Raw genomic sequence first — 15263 nt, forward strand, 5'->3', positions numbered from 1 at the left:
AAGTGAAAAAGGGAAGGAAAAAAGAAGAGGAAAGGGGAAAAAAGAAGGGAAAAGGAAAAAGGGAAAGGAAAAAGGGAAGGAAAAAGGAAAGGAAAGGAAAGGAAAGGAAAGGAAAGGAAAGGAAAGGAAAGGAAAGGAAAGGAAAGGAAAGGAAAGGAAAGGAAAGGAAAGGAAAGGAAAGGAAAGGAAAGGAAAGGAAAGGAAAGGAAAAGAAAGGGAAAAGGAAAGGGAAAAGGAAAAGAAAGGAGAAATGCTCATTTTAAACCCAAACCCAACTCCAAGATATTATCAAGGAGCAGCAATGCCAGGGATGCCAGCAAACTGAATTATATCCATTTCCCCATCTGTTTAGGCACTCCAAGCAAACCATCCAGCACTGCCAAAGCAGCTGCACTAAATCTGTCCCACAGCAGAAATCCCTGCACCTGATCAGTCCTAGCAGAGTCCCCAAATTCACTTTCCCCTTCTCTTTTCCCCTCCTGAAAGCAAAAGCTCAAACTCCGTGAGAGCCCCACGCTCCAGCAGGGAGGATCTCAGCACAGAGCTCCAGAGAGGAGGTTTCAGTGCGCAGGAGGCACAGACCCCATGGCAAGGAAAGAAAAAATGAAAATAAAACACATCTGGACAGCAATTCTGTACTTTCACCAGGAAATGTTTTGTGATGAAGCTGAGCAAGTAAGCAGAATGTCACCACCCAGATAAAAGACTTGCATTATTGTTGGACAATCCAAAGGTGGGTTGTTGTTGTTGTTGTTTTATGGCTACATTTTTTTTCTGCAAATAAATGTCCCTACACATTTTTTAAGGAAAGCAATGCACTGGGACATCATGGAATAGAGGAGAAGCAGCCTGTGTCCATCTCCAGGGTTAGCAGGTCAAAGACACCGGGAATTTCCAAGAAGAATTCTGCATAAAAACCCTGAAAACCCAACCCCCACAGGCTTCCTTTACATCACATCAGCTGCTCCCATCTCCTGTTCTGCTGCACAGAAAGCCAAAAAATGCCTGGACTGAAGCATCCTTGGAAATAAAAGGGTGATTCTGCTGCCTTGGGGGATGCTGCTGGAAAACTGTGCTGTTCTTTGGTCTGTCTTTGCCCCTGGAAAAACCCAGCAGCACTTCAGGCTTTGGGGGCTTTCTGGGATTATTTCATTCTGTCTTAAGTGGAAAACACAAATCAATATTTTTGTTCACATCCCAGTCCTGTGTCTGATATTTTTGTGCACCTCCCAGTCCTGTGTCTTGCCCCAAAAATTGATTTAAATTTGTGCACAAACATCTAGGCTGTGCGTGTTACAGATCGTGGAGCAGATTTTCCTTCATGGAACCACTGAGAGCTTCAGGAATCTTTGGAAAAGTCTGGGACAACGTCCAGTTGTAAATGAAGTGCCTCAATTAGTTGGGATTAGAATTTCAAGCAGGGTCTCTGTGTTCTGGAGCCCTTTGTTGTTTGCCTGTGTGATTTCTGCTGCACTCCAGGATTTATTCTGCAGTGGTTCACATCTCTTAGCAGGGCCCACATTTCTTTTCCCAATTAGGATCACTGCAGTGTTTTCATTTGGTTTGTGACATTTGCATCTCATTTCATGGAGCCTCTCTGAGCAGCACAAGGGTGTTTCACCCAGCCCTGTCCTGGAGGAGCAGAGAGCTGGAAAAAACACTCCCACCAAGGCTTCAGCTCCTCACTTGTAATAATTCTGTGCTCAGACAAGCAATTCCAGCTCATTCCTACGCCAGGGCTCCATTTGTCTGTCCTGGCCATTCCCACCCATCCCTAATGCCCACAGAAATGGGATGGACGTGTCTGGAGCCTGAGACTGCAGCTGGAGAAGTGTGAATTAAAGGAATTACCTGGGAAAGGAACGGTTTTCAGTCTCCTGTTCCTGTGGAATGAGAACACTCCTCTGTCCCTTTCTGCTGTGACAGGAGCTGGGAGCTCAGGACCCCTCAGGTGAGGTTTGGGTGGATCCAGGGTCAATCATGATGGAAAATTCCGGGATTTCAGCAATGGACTCCTGTCAGACAATTGAAGGGAAATCATTGCAAGGAGAAAGTCAGAAATCATTGCAAGGAGAAAGTCAGAAAAAGCACTGACAGAGGAAAATGAGACCTTTGCCCCCAGCTGGGGTAAAGCACATGGCATCCTTTAAAATATGGTTCTGGGATTTGCAGCAACTTGATTTCCATTTCCTCAGGCAGTTTATCATTATCAACAGCCCGAGCATGAGACTAAATGCACTAATTCCAACAAACCAGAGTGCAAAAAAATGGTGCAAATCAATACCCATAAAGATACATTTCAGAATGAAGTAACATTATCCCAGGAAGTGCTGGAAAATTAAGGCATTTTTTTGCTGCTGGAGATTTACAACCCTCCACTGATATTCTTCCCAACTCGAAAATGCTTTCCCAAAGCTCCTTATTTTTTCCTAAAGTACAAACCCACCAGGAATGGGTCTAGGATGGAAAATCACAGAATCCAAGGTTCACAAAGGATTTGAATTCACCCCATTACCCCCTGCCATGGCAGGGACACCTTCCAGTGTCCCAGGGTGCTCCAAGCCCCAGTGTTCAGCCTGGCCTTGGACACTTAAAATTGCGATTTTTATTTTTTTTTCATTCTGCTTTCCCTCTGCAAGGAGCTGCAGGCCTTTGGATCAGCTCTGTTCAAAAGCTCTATGGAGGTGGCACTTGGGGACACGGGGCAGTGGTGGCCTTGGCAGTGCTGGCAATGGTTGGATTTAATAATTTCAGAAGCCTTTTTCAACCTTAATGATTCTGTGATATTTTTGATGCATTTGCTGCAACCCTGGGACACTCTGGGCCCACTGAAGCTCCTTTAATGCCTCCCATTATTTTCAGGGTGTGAAGAGTGAGGATTTTAGGTGGCATCAGTGAGGTAATGAACTGTAATCATTAAAATGTCCTTCCCCTGCCTCTGCCAGAGCTCTTCAGCCACTGCTTTTCAGAAAAAAAATATAAAATTGGAGGTTTTTGCAGTTCCAGAGCAGGTCCTGTCAGGAGCAGCATCTCCCAGGGCAGTGGCAGTGAAAACAGCAAAAGTGAAATTAAAACAGTTCATAAGTACTTCAGGGTTTGATTTAAGGTGTTAAAGGTTGGACTCAATTTGAGGGCATTTCCAACCCTAAAGATTCAGAGATTCTGCATGAGAGAGCAAAACTGGTATGAAAAACTTGGGATTTCCATGGGTTTAAAACACTGGTGCCAACATCATGGATTCAAATGTTTAATTTTATTTACAGCAAGAAATCTTGCCTCTCCTGAATAAGGAACTCACTTCGGGGGTGCAGCTTCAAATGGGACAAGGAAAAAAATATTTGAAATTCAGAGGGCAATTTTGTTCTCAATTTTTTATTCGAATTTGAAGTTCTTTTGGCAATTTTGAATCAATCAGGGACACAACAGGTCCCTGATTCCTGGAGCAAGGAGCCCACAGGACACGGAGAAATGTGAGGCTCAGATTTCTCTCCAGGAAATCCCAGTAACTTTTGCAAATGTTGGTTCAGATACTCCAAAGTTTTCTTGGCAAATGTAACAGCAGAAGCAGCTCTGAGGGTGTTACCCTGTGTCAGGAATGGTGTGGCCATGTGGACTCGATGATCTTGAAGGTCTCTCCCAACCCGGTGATTCTGTGAATTCTGTGAAAATGATTCTTTGCACGCCCTCACCACCCAAATTCTTCGTTGATGTTGATGGGTTTTGTCTTTATAAGCCTTAGCCCTGGATTCACAGAATCACAGAATGACCAGGTTGGAAGAGACCTTCAAGGTCATCGAGTCCAGCCCAGCCCCAACCCCTCAACTGAACCCTGGCCCCCAGTGCCACATCCAGGCTTTGTTAAACACACCCAGGGATGGGGACTGCACCACCTCCCCGGGCAGCCATTCCACAACTTTATCACCTTTCTGTGAAAAACTTCTTCTTAATATCCAACCTGTTAGGAGAACCCGTTTTTCAAAGCATATTTACAACTGGAATTAAAAATTGCAGCCATTCCAGGCTTGAGCTGGGTTTTTGATTCCTCCCTGTGCACGTGAAGGATTCAGGAGTTCCCTTCCAAGGCGTGGGGATGGAGCACATTCAGTGCAGCTGCTGAGGCAGACTCTCAGTGAGCTGAGCAGTGATTATGCTGTACCCCTGGGCAATGAGGCTGTCACGGAGTTTCCAAACAAGATGTGAGAATCTAGGACAGCTCTGTTGTTGGGTCACAGCGTTTGCTTGGCACTTCCCCTCCCTATTTTCCGCTTAGGGATGAAATCCCAACATTTCCAGGATCAAATCCTCCCCTGGCAGGGAAAAGATGCACAAAAAGCTGATTTGGGGAGGGCAGGCTGTGACAGCAGGATGGGTCAGACACAGGGCAAACCCAGCCAGAAATGAGAAGTGAAATGGGGAAAATGAGAATTTGTGGCTTTTGCTGCAACCCTGACCTCAGCTAATTACTTATTATACACCAGCTGCAGTTCTGGATTGTTATAAAACAGCTGAAATTATTACTTGCTATAAAAGATCTGAAGTTTTGGCTCTGTTGCCCACCCAGACCCTATGGAAACCACCAGGTAGTGACCCATAAAGTCATTTTGGATGCACAGGGAGGTTTCTACAGAAGGGAATTTTAAGCACCTGTTGCTGAACCATCCCCTGGAGAAGCCCATCCTGCCCTTCCCTATTTTTAATTTATATATTTTTTTTCCAAATAAATTAATAAATAATTGTTTTTAAAACCCAAACAAAGAAAATAAAAATACCTGCAAAGGTTTGATCATATTTTAGTTGGCAAAGATTAAATTCTGAGGTCACCTCTTTCTGCCCAGCACAGAGCAGAGCTGCCTGTAGTTACCCAGCAGGGACAGAATTCCATATTTCCAGGCTTCACAGATTCCAAGAGGAGTGAAATGGCCCCAGTAAACCCACAAAACCCAGCTCTAATAATAATTAAATTGGCTCCATAAGGTGGTCAAGAAGGATGGCTGCCACCAAGTGCCAAGTGCAATAAAATGGGTTTATGCAACATTTTGAGGCAGCCTCGGCCTGTAAAACCTGTCCTGTGCACAAGGAACTCCCAAATCAGCAGGAATGGAGCTGAGCCTACAGGAGAGGGTCATTTCCAAAGGTAATTGGTGCCTTTTAAACCCAGAACTATCAAAGTGTGGTGAGAATAACGGAGCCTGAGAAGGCTGAGGTTGAAGGAGAAATGGGAAGATTGATCTGCTGCGTTGGTGTTGCAATTTTGGCAAGGTTGTAACAAACAATTATTTCCCTAAATAAAGGAAATTGGTCAAATGCTTAGAACAAACCCCAAAATATTCACAGCCCAGGGTTCTCCCCTGAATGGTTCAATCCCATTTCTCTCACCTATTAAGAGGGAAGTGTTGGTGATGCCTCAGGTTTGGCTTTTCTATGTTTCACATTCTGTGCTGCTTTAGTGTGTGGGTCTGGGCTCACATCAGGGATGCTGAGCTCTGTGCACAGAGCAGGGACACAAAACAATTCCTGCTCCAGCTGGGCACCAAGGACAAATGACCCAAATCTCAGCCCAGGAGCACAAACCCCGTGGGCTGCAGAGAGAAAAACAAGCAGGGTGGGACTGCAGGGCTAAAGCTGGAATGGGACAATGAACTGCAAGGTGCAAATGGAGCAGAACTGATCCCAGGGACAGAGCCCGTGCCCGGCCGTGCATTTTGGGGCCATTTTGGTTCATCTTGGGTGCAGCCCTGGCTGGGCTCTGGTGCTGCCCAAGGTGCATCCATGGAGGAGATGCTTTGAATCAATCCCTGCTTTATTCTTTAGCTCTGTCAAGCCTCTGCCCTGGGGCAGCTTGCACAAGGCATCAATGGGAAGTCTTGGATGATGAAATCGAACCCATTTAGCTGAAAATCCATTTCAATCTGGGTGCTCCCCGGGTGTTCTGCTCTGCCAACCCTCAGGGACATGGAGAGCTCTGCAGGGACATTCAGGGGCTGGTGGGACTCCAAGCCTTGATCCAGGAAAAGTCCTGGAAAGCCACAGAAGAAGGAGATGCCATGGAGGGCAAGGAGCAGGATGGGAAGCTGTAGAGAATGGAGGTGCCACCTTTAATCACCCACACAGTAATTCAGTCCTCAGGTCAGGGATGGGATTTTCTCCTTCTCAGTTCTGCCCAAATCCAGGGATTTTGGGGGAGCATGGGATGAAGTAGTGCAGAACCTGCTCTTCAAAGGACTGAAAGTCCCACAGCTTTACCTGTGGCCCTTCCTCTAAATCCTTTTCATTTGGGAATGAGACAAGAAAAATGTTTAAAACTCCCTTATTAGGCTTTAAATAACCCCCTTAGAGAATTTTAAACAACACCCTTATAGGGTTTTAACCTCCCTTATAGGATTTTAAACAATCCCCTTATAAGATTAAAAAAAAACCAACAAAACCTTATAGGGTTTTAAACCCCCCTTATAGGACTTTAAACAACCTTCTTATAGGATTTTAAACAACCCCCTTATAGGATTTTAAACAACCACCTTGTAGGGTTTTAAACAGCCTCCTTATAGGGTTTTTAACAAACTCAAAGCAAACCTGCATTAAAACACAGCTGCAGGAATTATAAAACAATCAATTCAGGAATTATAAAATAGAAATTTGATTCAGGAGGCCAGGCTCTTGCCAGGCCCATCATCCAGGGGTGTTTTGCTGCCTGCAGCTCATTTCAGTGGGGCTTGAGGGGCAGGCGCAGAGAGGATGAGGTAAAAGGGACAAGGATGAAGCTGGGAGGTCACTGAGGTGTTTCCATGGGAATGAAATGGCACTGTTATAGACATTTACATTTTTTTGGCAATATAGATATGCACAGCTATGCCATGATCTAAATCCAGATTCCTCAGATTGTTTCTCTTTTGGGCTGGTTTGGATAAAGCAAAACCCAGCAAGGCCAGCAAACACCATGTAACCCTGAGTATATAATGCAAGGCCCAGCTGCCAATACCAATTTCAGGGCACCTTTAAAGGTTCAGCTCCCATTTCCCTTTTAGATGCGGGACTGAGCAGAAAGAAGAAATCAAAGCACTGTTTTTTTAGGGGAATATTATGTAGAAAATGTTGCCCTCAAACACATGAACACTTCGCTCCCCCATCCAGAATCCAGAGGTTAGGGAACAGGGGTGCATTTTTCAGCTCTTTTTGCTGCTTTTATTTCTTTTCCTTTCCAATTTCCCTTTTTCACCCTTCCCAGCTGCAGCACTCAGGGAATGCCAAACACCCAGTGAACCCCTCAGCAAACACAACAAGAGCTCCACGCTGCCTTTCCACCAGCTCTGCTCTTGCCTGGAGGTGCCTTCCCCTGCTCCATCCCTTTGTTCTAAGGGAGCAGAGAAATGCAGGCAGCACTCATTTCACAGCTCAGCTACAGGTAAATTATCTGAGAGAGCAGGGGAGCACTTGGCTCCTCTCCCTTTCGTTTTTCTTGGTGTGGAAATCAAATGCAGTGGGCTCACTGATTTACGGCTGCCAGCAGGATGGAGCACAGGGATCGTTTGGTACCTGCCCAAATTCCTGGCTGCATCACAAAACCCCTTCCATGTGGGCTGAGGTTCCCTCCAAACCTCTGCTCCCCAACTGCAGCAGCTTTTCAAAATCCCTCCAGCCCCACATTTCCATTGGGAGAGCCCCTGTGGCTTCTGGGGTGTGTCCAAGCTGGAAGTGCCATTCCCAGACTGGATGAAGGCTCAACACTGATTTCTCTCCAGGATCTTTGATGGGAGGTTCAGAGGAGGAGCTCTGTCTCTTCCCAAGGGTTTTTGTGTTTGGACTTGCACTTGTATTCCCTGCTCAAACACTCCCACAGATCTCTGCCCACCTCCACAGGGACCACAAAGTGAGGAAAGACACACACTTCTTTAAAAATGCCATCATTTCTATTTTTTTTTTCCTATTATTTCCCTCTGCGGAGCAACTCAACAATAATGGGCTGCTTGGAAAAAAAGCAACAACAAATCTATTTGCCAACTGTACAGAGTAATAAACTCATGGAAGGGAGTTTATAGCCAGTAAACTGAATATTATTGACAACCTGATCACAATAAAATGTAAAAAACATCTCATGACAGGCCTCCTGCAACACAAGCAGGTAATAAGTGCCTCATCTAGTGAAAAAAGGTGTTTTACTTTTAAATTTTTTTTTAATTTATGGTTGATTTCTTTTGGATTTTTTTCTTGGTGAGCTTTGGAGCTCACGCAATTAAACGCAGGCAAACACATCTAATTTCCAGAGAAACAATAATTACAGCTTAACCCAACTTCCTGCCCTCTGCAGCGCCTTCCCCCCTTGCTGCAAGAACACACTCCCCAACCCAGTGTTCATCCTGTTAAATTGGATGTTAATAAGTGGTTTTAGCTGCATAATTGATGCTGAGCTAAGGAGTGTTTTGCTCAGGCTGGAGCTGCTGGGGTTGTTTTACCTCTCCAAGAGTTGATCCCACGTGGAATTTGTGTCACACTGCTCTGGAACGGTGCCTGGCTCCCTCTTCACCCCCACAGCCTCCTCCAGATCCTGCTGAGGAATTCTCTTTGCAGTCCAGGAGGGTTTTAATTCCTTTTCTGGGTTTTCCTATGTCAGAGCAGGGATCTGGCACCGCTCGTGGGGAGGATGGAGAGGAAACTCCTTTGAAACTGGAATTGCAGCACTGGGGAAATGCAAGCACAGCCATGGGAGAGTGGAAAAAACTTGGGAAGAGCAGCCAATAACAGGAGAATGCACCAAAAATGCTTTAATAGGAGCCAGTGTCACATTTGGGTTTGGTTTTTCTTTCTTCTTGTAAGGACTCCCTAAAATGTTGATGACAAATATCTCCTGCTTCGTCTCTCTCATCCCTTTTCTATTTTTTCTTCTACCTCCCATTTACTGTTAAATAAAATCAGAACTATTGACTCCCCATGGTCTCCTGAGCAGATTAATTTGGGCAGAGGAATCTCTCAATATTTGGATTTCACATCATCCCAAGGGGGTCAGGATGTGTCCCCAGCTCTGCAGTCCACAGCCACCTTCCTTTGCAGGGAAATGAGTTATTTAATTCAGCCACTTCCCTTTGAAGTGCTTGAATCCAATGCCACACACGTTGGAAATGAAAAATAAAAGTGTCACTCAACAGAGAAACACAATTTACAGTAATTATTCACGTCTGCAGAATACATATGAAAAAAAACCCCAAGGGAAATTAAAAATCCCACAAATAGCCTCACAGGAGAACAGCTGGAGAGACCCCATACAATAACCAAGTATTTACTCTGATCCCCACCTTGCATCCCCAAGAAGATGGCAACTGCAAGCTGAAAATCAGTTTAGAGACATGGAAAGTCCAAAAGGAGAATGAGAGGAAATGGAAACGTCAGCACAGCCAAACCTCACACTTCCCATTACTGCTAAAAAGCAAGCACAGAGGAAAACCCTGAATTTCAGTGCTCACATCACTCAAGTGCTTGCTCTGTTTGCCATGGGGGAATCTCTACACGTGCTCCAATTTATTGGTTTATCACAGGCAAGGTGAGGATGGAAACTGGAAATCCTTACCTGGTTTGTGCAGGGGGTGCAGCACAGCCTGGCTCACACCATGTCACATTTCTGCACAGGATGGTCCCCAAAAGGGCCACAAGAATCGACAGGGAAGATGTTTAACATGAAGGAAGAAGGTGGAGACCTCAACCAGTGAGAGAAGTGAGATGTAACACATTAAAAATGTGTTTGATGTGCATGAATACACAGCTGCACCTGCACGCACATGAATCTCTATTCATATATCACAAATAAATACAATTTCACTATAAATTTTTCATTCTTTGCCTTTGTAAAGTCACACAGAACTACAGGCAAGGTAAAGAAAAATGCCAATGTTAAGACAAAACTGAATTTTAAAGCATTTTTACCCTCAGAATTTGTGATATCGTGGGAGACACTCAGTAATCATAAATGTCAATTACAGGAACCAGCTTGAGGAGTGACCTTTGTGTTGAGCTTCCCAGTGAAAATAAATGTGATTAAAGCAAACAGCCCCTGTGCAACAAATCTTGAGTGGTTTTGTGTGGGACTGATCTGTGCACCTGTAAAATCCACCCTCACTCCCAGCCTGAGACTCAGGGAAATGGAACTGGGCAATCTCCTTTTATCCTGGCACTGTGAATTAACTTTCATTAAGTGAATTCGAGCTGCTTTTCAAGAAGTGAAAATTAGTGCCACTGAAATTCTGTTTTTTCCACTACCCAGGAACTTGGCACCCCTGAATTCCTCTTTCAGGGAATTTGTGTCACAAATTTCTGGTGTGAGCAGAGGGAAGTGAATCCCTGACCTGTCCCAAGTGGTGAAAACCTGGCCCCTGGGGTCTGCCATGGAAAAGATGGATGGGTCACTTTGTAACAGAAATATTGATTTGAATCCAGTCTGATGGGACCTTTGGTTGTGGAGGCCCTGGGAGGATAAAGAGGTGATAAATAAACCAGGTTATCCAACCTCACCTTCTCCACATGCAGCTCAGGGCACAGGCTGGGGAGAGCAAAAGGCAGGGACAGGAGATCTACCCCTGTAAAAGTCAAATAAGTTTCTTTTCTGAATTGTTTCATAATGAGATCTTCTGCATTAGCCCAGCTGTGTCCCAACAACGTGACAAGGAATTCCCAAGGCACTGGGATGCTCTGACTCCCAAAGGACTGAAAAGGAGAGAGCAAACCATGAGCAATAACAACATTCCTGGGATTGCCCACTGCCTGTGAGGAATCAGCTGCTGGCTTTGCTCGAGTGTGGTTTTACCCCACTGATTCATCCTGGGGTCTGCACAAGGCACAGCCCAGGAGCTGTCAGATTGTACAAGGGTGACAATTCAGCTCCGAGACGCTGATTTTCAATTCCCAGGCTCAGCTTGTACATTTGTAAAACACATACACACAGATGAGATTTGGAGTTTGTGCTGTGAGACCCATTTGGAAGTGCAGCTCTTGTCTGAGGAGTCTCACAGGGCTGAATTGCAACACTTGCATGAGCACAGGAATTTGCCAGGGACGTGGGAAAACAAACACATTATCAGAAATACAATTTACAGGCATCCACTGAAAGGTCAATGGGAAAGCTCCTCCCATCCTTCAGGCAGCAAATGGAACAGAACAGAGGAAAACTCACCCAGCATCCCAGCACGAGCAGCAGCAGGAGCAGCCTCTAAAGGAATTCTCAATTAAATACAAGATTTATAGAATTAGAGTTGCAGTATGTTATTGATTGACTATAGATATCTGATTGACTGCAGCCAAGGATCCTTCCCTGCCTGCTCCTCTTGAGCAGAGATTATAGGAACAAAACACAGAGGGAACTGAGATCCAGCAGTAAATCCTGAGACACTCCAGGAGCTGATTTTACAGCAAGGAAAAGTGTGTTTGTTTGATCCAAAGTGACACCTTGGTTTGAGGCAAAAAAATGAGAATATGTAATTGACCACAGGAGCCACTTTTTATGAGAAGGGCAATTTTTCTGCCTCTGTAACAACAGTGTTGTTTTACTGCTGTGTAAAGTCACTTCTGCTTGCAACTTGCATCGTGTAGCAGGTACCTGAGGTGGAAAATATTACATAAAACTCATCTGTTTTCTGAAGCATTCACTTAGAGATACCCAAGCCATCATTTTGGGCATGGACAGCACACAGGGATGGATGTTCTTAGTGCTGATGTGTGTTTTAGCTCCAACCTGCAGGGACAACCACAACAGCACTGTAAAAGATTTCAGTTTTCTCATGAGTTCTCCTCCTAAACTGTCCTGAAAATAAGAAAGTGTATACACAGTTTTCCACATCATGCACTAGTTCCCAAAATTCTGCAGTAGGACTAAAATCACCCAGGGAATATATTCATTTTCTTAGACAGGCTTTTAAAATAATAGTTTATTTTTTTGAGTCAGTGGTATATTTAAAAACAATCTACTGTAAGAGTAAAAAGATTGTAGATAATAAAAAAACCAAGTGTGATGACAATAAAAAACCACTAGAATACAAAGTTAGTTTCCTTCCTCCCTCCCAAAACCCCATCCCATCAGTCTGATATTTCTCAGAGTTTAATATCTCGAAAAAAACCACTTTTTGTCTTTTCTTTACACTTTCAGCAATTAGGAAATTAAGAATACATAAAGCATTCTTTGCAGGCACATTAATCATTATGACGTGAAAAGCAGGCACCATAAAAATTAAAACATTCTAAAAACCATCATATATACAAACACTGTACAGAATGATGGCACAAGGACAAAGTGATTCCGCTCAGTTCATCCTAATCCAACGTGAAATATTACACAACAGAGAAAGGAAAAAGCTCTTCCCGTTTCTGTACTCAACATTTAGGTTCAGAATGACCAGGAGTCTCCTCTCTGCTCACTGTTTTCTCTGCCATATCCTCGTTGGCAGCTCCAAGGCTGTTGTTTTCCCCTCATGGACACCCCAGCTGAATGGCAATGGCAGTGGGTGATCACCAGTGATTTTACAGAGCCCATTACTCACAGATCATCCTCAGCTGGGAGGGACCCTCAGGGATCATTGATCCAGCTCTTACCCCTGCACAGACACCCCAAAATCCCACCCTAGAGTGGTGTCCAAACCCTCCTGGAGCTCCGGCAGCCTTGGGGCTGTGCCCATTCCCTGGGCAGTGCCAGCACCCTCTGGGGATGAACCTTTCCCTAAATCCAACCTAAAACCTCCCTGGCCCAGCTCCAGCCATTCCCTGGCTCCTGTCCCTGACTGTGACAATGAACTGTGGCATTTCCCACAGCAGGATGCTGCTGTCCCACCAAGGCCTCCCCTCAGCCTCCTCTCCTCCAGCTGAACATTCCAAGTGCCCTCAGCTGCTCCTCACACGGCTTCTCCTCAATCCCTTCCCCTTGGACACCCTCTAACAGTTTAATGTCCTGTTTATATTGTGACTGGTGCCAGCCTGGTGCCACCCCCGTCACTGTCACCTACCCTGAGCCAGCTGCTCACCCAAACCATGATGTGTTCCTCCAGCTGCAGGATGGACATTTTGTCCAAAAGGATCCTGTGGGAGATGTATCAAAAGCTTTGCAGAAGTCCAAAAAGATTCCATCTCCTGGCTTTCCTGGATCAGCCAGCTGGGTTACCCTGCGGGGGTAAAGAAGGAAATTGGGTTCCACAAGCAGGATTTTCCCTCATGGAGCTGTGCTGGCTGTGACCCATGACTGCATTGTCCTCCAGGTGTTTTCCAGGACCTCCCAGAACAATCTTCTCCATGATTTTACTGGGCTTGTAGTTTCCAGCGTCCTCCTTCTTGCCCTTCTTGAAAATCAGGACAACATTCCCAGCTTCCAGTCAGCTGGGACCTCTCTGGATTCCCCAGACTGCTCAAAAATCATCAGGAGAGGTTTTATGATGGGATCAGCAGCTCTTTGAGGACTCTGGATGAATCCCATCAGGGCCCATAGGTTTGCAGGGTTCAGCTGGGGCTGCAGATCCTGCAGTTTCAGGCTGACTGGGAGTTGATCATTGCCACAGTCATGGTCCTCAGGGCACTGGGACCCTCTCGGTCTGTGACCCACGCTGAAGACAGACAAAGGATGTGTAAAACACCTCTGCCTGGTCCCTGTCCCTGTTTGTGAGGTGCCCATCCTAGAATGGGCTGATGATATTTTTACACTGCCTTTTGCCATTGATATATTTGAAAAAAATTCTTTTTTTGTGTGTGTCCCCAACAGTTCTGGCAGCTCCAGCTCCAGCTGAGCTTTGACCACAGGAGTTTTCTCCCTGCAGTGGGGAGCTGCAGCTCTGTGTTGTTCCCATGCCCCTGACCTTGCTTCCACTGGCACACACCTTCCTTTTCCACCTGATATCCAAGAGGAGATCCCTGTTCAGCCAAGCCAGCTCTGCTTGACTTCCAACATTTGGGAATTGCTGCTCCTGTGCCCTTGGGAGGTGATGTTTAAAAAGGGACCAGCACTGATGGACCCCAGCACCTACAAGAACATTTTCCCAGGGGACTTCACAAATTCCCTGAGCAGCCTCATGGTCAGAGGGGAGGTTCTGCTGGCACTTTTCCTCCTCTCACCAGAGGTTTTAAACTCGATGGCATCGTGGTCACCGTGGCCAAGACAGCCCCAAATCCCCACTGTGCTCATTGCAATCAGGTTATTTGTAACACAGACCAATTTCACAAATCAGCGGTGTCTGATTTATAACCCTGGGCTAAAATCCCTGTTATTCAGGGAAATCCTACAGCAGCTTCACCTCACTGGGAAACCTCCTCTTGCCCTGAATTCCAAGCGAATATTGTCATTGATTCCTATATACACTGAGATTAGGTACAAAAACTCTGCTCATTTGAAGCTCCGGAGGTACCCAAAACCTTTAGGTACAACATTTCCAGCTCTCATTTTGATCTCCATGTTCAGCTCTGTGCCTGGCGTTATCCAGAAGCAGGGAGAAGGTTTAGGAAGAGGGTTCTGTCAGTTGGTGGAGTTCCCAAGTCTCAAGTAGAAATCCAGATTTCTTTCAAGTTATGGGAGGGAATGATCCCAAAAACAAGGGGATGTAGTGTTGGGTCTGACACACGGCGAGAAATGGATTTCTTACGGAGTTACCATTGCACTAAATGTTAGATACTGCACACCTGAATGAGGTAAACATTATAGACCATAAAATACTTAGGGAAATGAATTGTTACAGCTTGATCTTTGGAAAACAACCCGCTTCCTTCTTCACTGGACAATCCCAGAGTCAACAGACGTTTGCTTCCGCGTCGTCTTGGGAGGCGGCGGCGGTGGAGTCTTGCTGGGCAGAGGAGGAGGCAGGTGCTGGAAAAACCAATTTGGGCAGGTCATGTTAGGAATGAACGGAATTCTGCAACGTTCTTGAGTCATCTCTGAGTGCAAGAGGCAGCAGGTAGGTCTGGAGGCCTCTGGCTCACAGAAACCTCTCCCTGCAGAATTTGCTGCGAACACAGAATGCTCTCAGCCATTACTTTTAAATATAACTTCTTCTTTTGACAGTGAAAAAAAATCTCTCAAGAGTTCAGGATTAATTAGCTCAATATTTAAGGGAAAAATCTTTTGAAAGCACTGGAGAAGTTTATAATTCCCCACTTTATATCATGATAGGATATTGATTTCTTGGTGTGTATCGATTGCCCTCAGCCTCTAGGCACTCAGAGCTTAAAAACCAAGCTGAAGCAATGGCTTCATTGCTTTTCCATTATGTTTTGGATTTTGCACAGTTAGAACAGAAATATAAAAAAAAAACAAAAAA

At 45.3% G+C, this 15263-nt stretch overlaps 1 protein-coding gene across 5 annotated transcripts in view; it reads right to left on the reverse strand.

The window, feature by feature from the left end:
* Positions 1-1922: 1922 nt before the first annotated feature.
* The window catches only part of DOCK1 (dedicator of cytokinesis 1), a 283605-nt gene continuing 270264 nt past the window's right edge, over positions 1923-15263 (reverse strand). For 4 of the 5 annotated variants that reach the window (XM_063163003.1, XM_063163000.1, XM_063163001.1 and 1 more), the window contains one exon: positions 11889-14812. In XM_063163003.1, coding sequence (XP_063019073.1) covers positions 14717-14812 — 96 coding nt within the window. In that variant the 3' untranslated portion in view covers positions 11889-14716. Of the gene's footprint in view, positions 2016-11888; positions 14813-15263 lie in introns of those variants that run through there. The other variant, XM_063163002.1, reaches the window with a different exon arrangement.

The sequence above is a fragment of the Melospiza melodia genome, chromosome 9 (assembly GCF_035770615.1).
Source record: "Melospiza melodia melodia isolate bMelMel2 chromosome 9, bMelMel2.pri, whole genome shotgun sequence".
Lineage (NCBI taxonomy): Eukaryota > Metazoa > Chordata > Aves > Passeriformes > Passerellidae > Melospiza > Melospiza melodia.